The sequence below is a fragment of the Crotalus tigris genome, unplaced genomic scaffold (genome assembly GCF_016545835.1).
Source record: "Crotalus tigris isolate CLP2741 ecotype Arizona unplaced genomic scaffold, ASM1654583v1 scf7180000017568.12009008, whole genome shotgun sequence".
Lineage (NCBI taxonomy): Eukaryota > Metazoa > Chordata > Lepidosauria > Squamata > Viperidae > Crotalus > Crotalus tigris.
In genome coordinates, this window is record NW_024096478.1 from 9659338 (window position 1) to 9671418 (window position 12081).

At 33.6% G+C, this 12081-nt stretch overlaps 1 protein-coding gene across 1 annotated transcript in view; it reads left to right on the forward strand.

The window, feature by feature from the left end:
- The window catches only part of SLIT3 (slit guidance ligand 3), a 567201-nt gene that overhangs the window by 362507 nt on the left and 192613 nt on the right, over positions 1–12081 (forward strand). The window contains exons 8-9 of the mRNA XM_039353305.1: positions 3881–4044; positions 7481–7622. Coding sequence (XP_039209239.1) covers positions 3881–4044; positions 7481–7622 — 306 coding nt within the window. The remainder of the gene's footprint in view (positions 1–3880; positions 4045–7480; positions 7623–12081) is intronic.

The following is a 12081-nucleotide window of genomic DNA, read 5'->3' on the forward strand; positions in this document are numbered from 1 at the left end:
TCCACTCTACATGTCAACACAGATAAAGTTTGAGATAGGAAAAACAAAATTATCTTTTTCCAAAAGAGAAAAGTTTTAGGAAATTGGAGTATAGATTTTGGCATCATATGAGTTTTTATTAATTAAAAGGTGTTTATATTTTTTGTGAATTTTCATGGAAATATCCTAAGCTTGTATCTTGACTATTTCAAATCGATCCGTAAATGTGATAAGCTGATAAGGGCTTCTGCCATTTTCCTTTTAGTTTAATTTAAAAGATGGTCTTGTATGTCGTTCCCTGGAGACTTATATTGACTAATTCCCTTTTACTGTAATTAAAGTGGAAGACAGGGAAAGAAATCATAAATGGGATTTCAGAGAGAGTTTTTATATTGAATTTTAACAATTATGGTACGTTTTATGAAACTTGAATGCTGACACAAAATGATATTCTAGAAATTTAATTTAGGCTGTAACTAAATGTACACCTTTAGAAATTACAAAGTATATAGTATTCATTCATCTTTTGTATGCTATAAATACCAGTTACATTCATTTTAAAGGGGCCCTTTCAATACATGTATGCTATGAAATAATTTATGAAGCTTCTTAGCAGTCTTGCTCTTAATGAAAATTGTAAGACCGGAATGATAATAAAAAGGTTACATTTCTCATTTTATGTTTCATCTATTTTGTTGCAGTCTCCACTGTTCATCAGACCAAAACAAAAACAAACAAACAAAAAGATGTGGCTAATAATATTTCCATTTACTATTGCCCTTTACTGCCAATTTCAACTTTTCATGTTTTAAGAAATAAATCATTATGGCTGGAAGATGGAATACTTTGTTTAATTTCAAGCTCATTTGAAATTAAGAAAAACTGTACAACAACACTGCAGCACTTAATACATGTATCTTGCTTTGATTAATCTATTATTCTATGCCTTTCCTAATTTCTTTTTGTTTGTTTGTTTTATGGATTTGTTTAAACATCCTCATTTAGAACTAATAAGAATTGTTGTGCATTGATCTGCTTTCATTTCCATTAGAAAGCTATATTTATAGAATTTATTAACCTGCATTCATTTTGTCTCATTTTATTAATATTGACTTCCCTGTTGTATTTGCCGAAATTAATGACTGCAGAGGTATTAGGCTATCCTCTTGTGATGATTAAAAGAAACCCAAATAATTCTAGTACACATGCCATGTATTGGAGACTTCTTTTCCAGTTGCTCCTTATTATACTTTTATATTTCTATAAGATGGTTAAGGCTTGACAGATTGTTTTCCACTAGTTTGTCTCAAGAGAAAATTTCTAAGTGCACTCAATATGTTGCGGAATTCCAACAGAAATAATATGGCTTAAAACCCAAAATGCAGCCCTGGGTACTGAGCATTGAAAAATAAAAATGATATTTTTTTGTAAATTGAAACTAGTTTTATACACCTAGAGATGTGCCAGATAAATGTGTTCAGTGTTCGTTACTGACAAATATAATAAAATAATCCCATTATTTTAAGCAGATCAATTACAAGTAAATATGCATAGTTTGTACTGTTAATTGGCTTAGTAGCTGATATATATATCTGTTGGTTTGTCCGATGTATGTGTTCGGACAAGCAGTGCATGGGATTTCGGACAAACCAACAGAAGAATAAGTGCATGCATTTGAAGAACATAAGAACTCAGTCAAAAAAGAGGAACCAACATCTTCCCTGGTCCAACACCTTAAAGCCACAGGACATGAAATTGACTTTAAAAATACTAGAACTATCACCAAAACTGAACATTTTAATAACAGAATAATCAGAGAAGCCATCGAGATAGAAAAATGCCCACACAGCATGAACAAATGAGATGATATGTCCCCCCTACCAGCCAATTGGAAACCCGCCCTTATTGACAAACGACTCCCTAACACAAAAAATGACACCAGACCCACACTCACAAAAACCACACAGGATACCACCACCACATATCCATGCAAAAAGCAAACCCAAAGCCACACCGATGATAAGGCACGGCCACAAACCAGAAGCCAGACCACATCTGCATCATTAGCTCCAATCCATACATGAAGCAAACTGACACCCTCCATGAAGATGAGGCACGACCACAAATGCGAAGCCAAAAAATAGCAAGGCAGCCTGCAATTCAGACTAACCTGACCACAACAAAGCCCCACCCAAACAGAACACTTCCCCAGCCAATCTGAGCACAGCCAACCCCCCAGCCAATCAGAGCACAGCCAAGCCTCTAACCAATCAGAACACACCTCCACCCAATCAGAACTCAGCCAAGATCCCACCCAATCAGTTCATACCCCCACTGGCAGTTAAAAGGAAGAAACAGCTAAGACCATACATTGCTCCTCGAAGCACGAAACTGAAAACACCAACCTGAAGATGACGAATGGGACTTCATCGAAACGTCGCCAAGACACTTCCAATTTTACACGGGAGAAAACCCGAACAACCAAAGATATATATATATATATATATATATATATATATATATATATGTATGTATGTATGTATGTACGTACGTACGTACGTACGTACGTACGTACATACATACATACATACATACAGTATATATATACACAAAAAAACATTAAGTCTGAATGTGAATCTCATGAACTAGTCTTTTCCCATTCTCTCTAGATCTTGCCTGGTCTTTAATAAATAGATATATATGCTTTTTATAGTGGGAGTACTATTTGAGCTTCAGTATTATGGATAATTATTAGATGACAATGAAGAGATTTAGAAAAGTCAAACTTGAAATTTTTACAGCTAGGTAGCTAACATACTTTGCCCTGACAGTCAGGAGCCTCAGACTTTATTGAGCCTAGCAAGGACATAAATTTTAGAAACTTCCCAGGAAAAAAATGTGCCTGCAAGACATCAGCAAACATACAAATCTGGAGACTGTCAGTTTAGGCACCACTGCTGAACTCAACAGCAGTGGCCTGGCATAAAGATCTTTGAAATGATTAATTTATTTTGTGGATGGATCTGGCTATGCTTTACAGCACTTTATGTTTGTCAGCATTCTATGTAATGTTAGTCTGTCAGAATGATGGCTTTGTTTAACCCTGTCCAACAGAAATGGCAGCATTGTCATGGGAACTGTGCTTTTAATGTCTGCCTGTCATGACTCATAGAGGTAGAAATGAAATATTTGATAGTTTATTTGCACTTTCAGGCTACTTTGTTTTTTATAACGGAACTTTTTTCTAGACAGTGTGACAAAATGAGTGCAGCTTTACAAGACAAAAGGGCTCCAATATCAAAATGTCATTTATATTCTGTATGTAAGGAGTTGTTACAACATAGGAACCATCCTTGTTTAATTTTATGCATGCAAAAAGGGAAAGGCTTAATCTGGATGGCATTTACTTGATGTCCTGTGGATAACAACAAGTAGGCAAGGGTATTTTCAACGATTTTTGTGCAGCTCTTTGCACACTTCCCATACAAATTCAAAAGTTCTCCAGGGCTCTGAGAAAAGATTGAAGAATTGGGTAGAGCGTGTGAGGCAAAGGATGAATCCAAATGTTTGCCTGCCCCTCTGTTTTCACTACAAAGAGAACATTTTTGTCACCTTTTAAGAATGTTGTCTTTTTGCTACCTTTACTTATCCATTTTTTTAAAACAAGGAAGCAAAAGTAAATCTCCTGTTATCAAAGTTCAATCATGATGAATAAATAAACTTACTTATGTGCCATACAGTATATTTCCAGTTTCCAGTTCTATAGCCAATTTTTTTGATTCACAAAAGCAATGCAAAACATAGAATGATTATTTTTTTTAAAAGGCTCTTAATGGCATTGTCTCCTTTTTCATAAGGAGCAATGCAAGCCTGACTTTAATCCTGCTCTATCCTTTTGTAGGCGGCTTCATTCCAATTATTTATACTGCGATTGTCACCTGGCATGGCTTTCGGATTGGCTGCGTCAGAGGCGATCGGTTGGACAATTCACCTTCTGCATGGCACCTGTTCACTTGAGAGGGTTTAATGTAGCTGATGTTCAGAAAAAAGAATATGTCTGTACAGGTAATACCTCATTATTTCACTTTCTTCTCTCATTTTGTACTAGTCTTCACATTAACTTGAAATAAACTACTGTAATGTTGGTCCTTTTAAATGCCACTCTGTGCCAATTCCAATTCAGTCATGCCTCAGTTAAATAGAGTAATAATATTTTAAATTACTGTGATTTGTTCCTAGGCTTTCTGAATTGTTGGACTGTGTTAATGGTTCTATACTTAGGATTTTTTTTAATGTTCAGATCATATTAATGTAAAAGACTAATTAACAAATAATATGCTCTTATTTCTCAGGAGAATGCCTTCTGAGCTTTATGTCTGACCTGCATACAAATTTATGGAATAAATTAGCAAATGTATGTAAAGTTCTGGCATTCAATTTAATGCATAATGGATACATATTGTGGCAAAAGAAACTGGAATATAATCCTTGCACAATGCAGTTGTGATATTTAATTTTTTAACAGATTTTGAAATTGTACTTAAGTTCAGAACCAGCTTACTATGCAAATGTGAATTATTTTCATGTTGCATAAGGAATGTATATAAAGTACACAAAGTGGTGTATGGGATTCTGATATTTCTAGAAAGTGCAAAAACCCATACATGATCATAGAACTTCTCTGTAGTGGTGCTCTTGCTTTAGCATTCATTATTAAATAAAGAATGTGCCTACATTCATTTCTTTTACAATACATCCTAAGTCATGTTGAAAGATCAAAAGAGAGATGACAACTTTTAACAAGGTAGACCACAATCTACTCCTCGGTAAGCTAGAAAAAGGTGGAATAGACAACATCACCGCCAGATTGGTCTGTAGTTGACTGGCAAACCATACTCAATGAGTAGTCCTCAATGGCACTACATCCACATGGAGAGAAATAAGCAGTGGAATACCACAAGATTCCATTTTAGGCCCAGTACTCTTCAATATCTTCATAAATGACTTGAGGTAATTGAAAGGGAACTCATCAAATTTGCAGATGACACTAAACTGGCAGGAGTAGCCAACACCCAAGACAAACTCAGGATCCAAAAAGATCTTGACAAACTTGAACAATGGGCCCTGTCCAACAAAATGAGTTTCAATGTGGAGAAAAGCAAAGTTTTAGATTTAGGCAGGAAAAATCAAAGGTACAAGTACAGACTGGGTGACACCTGGCTTAAAAACAGTAACTGTGAGAGGGACATCGGAGTCCTAGTGGACAATCACTTAACCATGAGGCAGCAATGTGCAGCAGCAGCCAAAAAAGTTAATACAATCCTGAGTTGTATAAACAGAGGCATAGAACCAAGATCACACGAAGTATTAGTACTGTTTATAAAACCCTAGTAAGACCCACACCTGGAATACTGCAGCCAGTTTTGGCCACCATATCACACAAAAGATGTTAAGAGTTTGGAAAAAATCCAGAGAAGTGCAACTAAGATGATCAAAGGCCTGGAGACTAAAACATACGAAGAACAGCTGCAGGACTTGGGTATGGTTAGTCTAAAGAAAAGAAGAAATAGGGAAAACATGATAGCAGTCTTCCAGTATCTGAGGGGCTGCCACAAGGAAAAGGGGATCACGTTATTCACCAGAGCACCAGAGGAAAGGATGAGAAACAATGGTTGGAAACTGAACAAAGAGAGAAGCAACCTAGAATTAAGGAGTGACAGTGAGGACAATTAACCAGTGGAACAGCTTGCCACCAGAAATCATGGGTGCTCCATCACTGGAGATTTTTAAGAAGAGGCTAGACAGTCACTTGTCTGAGATGGTATAGGTTATCCTATTTAAGCAGGGGGCTGGACTAGCAGACCTCCAAGGTCCCTTCCAGCTCTATTCTATTCTATTCAACCACACTTTTGCTAACAATATCTCAAGTGTCAAGGCCATGAATTATCAGTGGAAACTCTGACATTTCAGAAACATACAGTAAAAAGATTCCAGTAATTCTCTTTCTTTTATCAAGAGACAAATACATTCTTGATATATCAGGCAAGGTTGTATAAGTTTTGTATCTTTAGGAAACTGAGCCTATATTTCAACTGATACCATTCATAACCACATATGTATATAGAAATGTATTTTCTAATCCAATCTATTATTACTTTTTTCAGAGAATGTTTCAGTGATATCTGTTAATGATACATCAAACTTGTTTTTTTCAATGCATTTTAATGTTTTTTTCAACATAAATGTGGGAAATTATCTTCCAATAATATATGCACAATGTTTTTGGAAAATGACTGTTGTGTGTGGGGGAGATATTTCCTGAATATTTGTTTTGTAAATCAGTATTGCCTTATTAATTAAAAAAAAAACCTTCAGAAAGTATGCACAAAGCTGTACTCATCTCAATACAAAGAAAGTATTACCCAGCAATAAAAAAATAATGCTTTAACAAACAATTAGATAAGTAAACCTTGCAAGAAATAGTATCCTTTCTTTAAAGTTTAACATGTTGGTTTGTGTATATCACTGCATGTATAGTTGTTTTTATTATAAATATATATTAGAAATATGATTGTCTTAGATAGTGTTTAAATAATTTATACTTTAAGAAATAGGATATAGAAACGTTTTAATTTGAAACTAAAGTAATAAAAGAGATTGTATTTAAAAAATAATTTGGAACTAAATGTTATCAATATCTAATAATGCTCATATTTATGAATAGCATTTCCAGGGGAAAAAAAGAAGCATTAATTCAGGAGGCACAGTCATGAGCTATGGCTTAAAATGACTTTAGGACACTGATGCCTCTTCTAATTCATCCAGGTGTGTCTAGGTGAGGCTGCCTTTAGATCTAGTCTGCAAACTTCAATTGATATAGGCCATATTGGATTCTAATTTGTTTCCAGATGAAGTATAAATTTCACATAAAATTTAGCTAATTTCCATAAAAATTAGCACTTTGTTCCTTTCTTAAAATACACAATGCAATCCTCAACAGACATGAAAATATTTTGAAGAACAGAATCTAGACTCTGGGAAGATTATTAAAATTAATCTTAAAAAATATGTAAAGAATGGTGCTGTGTTCTCACTATAGAAATGCATGTAAGATTTTTTTGTTACATTGTATTGTATCAACTGATATATCTCTGCTAATAGAACAATATCATTTGTGGCATCGTTTTCTCCTTCCTCTACATTGGAGCTTCTCCAGATTGGCTCCAGCAACATGTCTGGAACAAATACATTGAAAGAAGCAGCAGGAAGGAAAACAAAATAAATCCTGAAGCTAAAACTGTAATGTAATTCAAATACATAAAATGTACAATATTTAAAGGACAATAACTTTGCAAGAAGGGTTTCTCTCTTTGATAGCTTTTCACAACATCTAAAGGTAGTAATCAGTTAGACTACCCATAACACCACTCAGGCTAATAAATTTTGATATAAACAAATGCTACATTTCAAATAGTGATTTTAATTTTCTTTTCCTATTCAGGTTCACATGCTGAACCACCACCCTGCAATGCCAATTCTGTCAATTGCCCATCTGCTTGCACTTGCAGTAATAGTATTGTGGACTGTCGAGGAAAGGGCTTAACTGAACTTCCAGGCAACCTACCAGACAATATTGTGGAAATGTAAGTATCTTAACCCTAGTGCCCCAAGGAAAAGTTCAGGAGGTGTCCATCTGCCCCCCCCCCCCCCATATACTACTAGCTTCCAATTTGACCTGTTTCCATTAAAACAGTTGAAGCTGGCCAGAAAGAAAAAAAAAGTGTCAGTCTTCAGCAATGTCTATAATCTCCAATACTTCCCAAGTAAAACATCAGCTTTCTTATGAAATAAAAATTATGGGTATCTGTAGACCATGACCTTACTGGGGGGGGGGGCATGTCCACATACCCAGAAACAGGACAAAATTAAGATTTGCATAGATTTTTTTCAGGATACGGTGGCTAGAAGGAGATAACACATAATGTTCTCTTAGGTTGATGCTTATGTTTTTATGCTAGCTATTTGTGAATCAGCAACATTTTGCAAAAAGTCCTATAACATGTTCTTAAATAACCATCGTAAAAATAGTTAGGAAAGCTTATCTTTGTATCCTTTTCTCTGGCAGTGTAATTCAGTCAAGACAGAAATGTCATGTACACCATGTTCTTGAAAGCTATATGATAGAGAAGAGGTTATCCTTAATTTAAATATTATTTTTAAGGCTACATACAGTCAACATAAATTCAAAAAAGAGACCTTCATAAATCAACCAGCTTAATAAATCCAACCAACTTAATAAATCATTTTTTTCTATCATCTCTCCTTAATGTTTACAAAGTATAATAGTCAATCACTTGGGATTTTAAAAAAAAAAAATAAAGAATTTGTGCTGAAATTTTAGAGTAGAATAAGAGAACATTTTAATTTAATTCCTAATATGTATTCTTTTCTACATTCTAGCCATCAAACTTTATCATACAAAAGCAGCAAAAGTTGGTTGGTAGAATGGTCATTCCCACAAGAAGAGAACAATCTGCTTCTTTCCCATTCAAAAATGTTGCTTTGAGTTACTAATAACACATCAGTTGCTAAGTTAAATGATTAACATTCATAATTTAAACATTCAGAGTGATTTTTAATACTGTTTTTTAATCATTTGCCAGTTTCAAAGAGCTGTTAAAAATGTGTGCGAAAGTGTGGTACCAAAAAGCTAGTTATGTTATTTGCTTATTAACTGCATTGATATTAAACAAAAAAGCAAAATATAATAGTCTTAATACTAAAAAGTGAATTTACATGAATTTGCATGCAACAGTATTATACTTACAAAGAAAATCAAGTACATGAAAAGTAAGCTGAAGATCTAAACTAAATTCAATGTTATATTCTTATATTCCCTAATCCATGAAAATAAAGTTGGGGAAAGTCCTAAAAATGCATGTAAATTCATGCATCTTTAGTATTTTCACCCAAGTTTATTTTCATGGATTAGGGAATATAAGAATATAACACTAAATTTAGGTTAGATCTTCAACTTGATTTTCATGTTCTTTATTTTTTTCTATAGTGATAAATATCACTGTTGAAAACAAGATTATCCTGCTTTTTGAGAGAAAGACAGAACAAAGAGACAGATCTGTCAAAATAACTAGCATTAATTGGAATATCTGAATAATGAGTGTGTGTGTGTGTATGTCTGTGTGTCTGTGCATGTTTCATTTCTTAAAACATATAGACTTCAGTGCCTCTCATTCTTTTTATTTTAAAAGTAATAGAAATTTGTGGGTTTTTCTCTGGAACATAAGACAGTTATCTTTTTGGATTATATTCATCTATTGCACAGCATGCTTTTATAATAACATGGGATAATAAATGTCAAAGTCAGTTTCTTTGATTTAATCCCATGTAGAGTTGAAAGCAGGTATTGGTGACCAGTTATATAATGAGTTTTCATACTTTGCAAAATGACATCCTAAAATGTTAAATAAGTATGTGTGAATCCCTCACTGGTAAATAAAATCAATGATTTAATTGATGCTTAGGGTTGATTCAAAAACAATTATATTGCTTATTTTTAAGGATTAAATTCAAAATGACTTATTAAAGAAAACAATGATAGAAATGGGATTAACGTGTTAGTAAATCACAGGTTTTCAGGCAATTGACCTAAATTCCATTCCTTGTCTTGCCATTGCAGAAGATTCAATTGACCAAAGCTATGATGGCTAGCAAAGATCAATAGCTCTCAGCTATAGCAGTAACAATCATGGCACACAGAAGATAGCAAGCTGAAATATAAGTGAAATAAATGGTAAATGAAATAAAAGGATTAATTAAATGAATGAAAAGAAAAATAGATATAGCAGACCCTCAGTTAAGTAGACCATTTATGGGGACCTGTTTATATCCTGGTTTGTTTTTTTTTTTCAAACATTCATTCTCTTTTGCAGGCTTAAAGAAACCTATTCTAACACTTACTTAAATTGTACTGAGTTTGCCATTTGGTTGACCTTTTACTCAGTTTAAAAGGATTGTTCTAGACCATGGGTGTCAAACTCACATGACATATTGTGACATATCACAACGTTTTTTGCCTTTGTGACACATCTGGTCCCCAGGCTGCCAATTTGACACCCCTATTCTAAAGTTTTTCAAGCTTTTCCACCCTACATATCATTCACAAGCTTGTGCACTACTTTCCTGCAAAGATAATTTATGAACAAGTTTAAACAGACTATTACCAGCAGAGATCTCTGAAGAAACTTCATTTTTTTAAATTTCCTATCTGTTTAGAAATTTGTTCATTTATTCCTTCTTTTTGCTTGCTTTATTTTTTTCCCACCAGCTAACAGACCCTAGAAATATAGGTGTTCTTATGACCACTATGTTCACACAAAAGCTTTGATGACTTTATCAAAAACATTTTTTTGTAAAATTGAACAACACAGTGTTGACATTTCAACTCCAAACTATTTTGTCCTTTAAAAAAATAACACGATTGATCATTATATTAAGAAATCAATCAAATAATCACATTAAGTTGGATACAGAATGGTTCCCCCAATTTTTATTACTATCACAATATTGATTTATATAAATTGTCTACTAGGTGCACCAGATATAAAGCTCTAGATGCTTATCATATAGAATAACATCCCAAAACAGCAATTCCTAGTGCTATAACTAGTTAATTCAATGGGCAGATTTAAAAGGACATAGCTATTGCTGCTTTCATATGTTATACTATTTGCATTTAATGCAATTGATTATTGGTATTTTAATTTGTTTAGTACCTAAAGAATGACATCCTTATAACTTATAGAAGCATATGGAAGGATCTAAATGCCATGAAAAGTTATGCTTGTTATTGTTTTCTAGTTAATATAAAATCTACTAGTCACATGCCTTCTTTGAAAAAGCAGTGTTTGATAAAAAAAAAGGATTGTCAGAATCAGTTCTTCATATCCAGTACTGAGCATCTCTGATTTAATTGGCAAGAATGTGGCATAATGTGAATTTTTGCTTGATATTTTCATATTTTCTGCCTCAATGTTTAACCTTATTGCCGGAAAAAAATGCAACAGTTAAGTGATACTATCCTAACTAGCAGTTATCTACTAAAGGTGATTGCATAGAAAAATGTGTTTTGATTGTTTTTTTTCCACAGTGGGTAATCTGTTCTCTGATTTGTTTTATTAATCTTGTTGTGGTATTAATTATGTCTTTTTAAACAATATGAAAAATTAACTGCTTATTTGCTTAATGACTTTTCCCAGTTTGTGAAAATCTTAAGAAATGCCAATTGTAAATACGTATCTCTGTTTCTTGAATGTGTGCACATATAAATACCTACACACAAAGACTGGTAATATAACTTTCGAATGTCCCAAAAGAAGTTGCAACTTGATTCTTCTGCATTAACTTCGCAAGACAAAGCAGCACCATGGAAAGCTCCCAGTGATTCCATCATGTCTTTTACTTTCAAGATCCATCTCACTTCAAGAAGAGAGAGATTCTTTAAAAATACAGTAGTTTTTTTCCTTCTGTCTTCTTTTTGTGGCCTCTCACCTGGCATATTCCCACCAACTTTGGACAAATATAGTGGAAATCTGGTCTCAGGGGAAGGCATTAATGATGACTCTCAGCACATCTTTCTGGTAAACAGATCAGAAACTCAGTCAATTTTAAAAAACATTTTCAATGAAACATTTTGCAAAATTTTTGCAACACTAAACAATAATGCAAACTAAGCTCAGAAATAAGAATAAAAAATATTTAAAAAAGGAAATACAAAGTACAAAGGAAAAGAACAGAAGGGAAAAAAAGAACAAAGGAAGCAAAAAATATTTTTAAAAAAACTCCTTATCCTTCTTGTAACAAATTCAGACAAATTATTTTATTCATTCCTACTATATGATTATACACATAATTCACTTCTTCCCATATCCTCCTCCTCACTTTATCCAATCACAAATACAAAAACCATTGTTATTTCTGTATGGGCATCAGCAACCAATCTATAAAAGATTATAGTTACTAGTTACTTTCCTAATGTCCTTTCTGGGTGAGACTGCTAGACAGTCTATGTTTAGGATTCTAGCT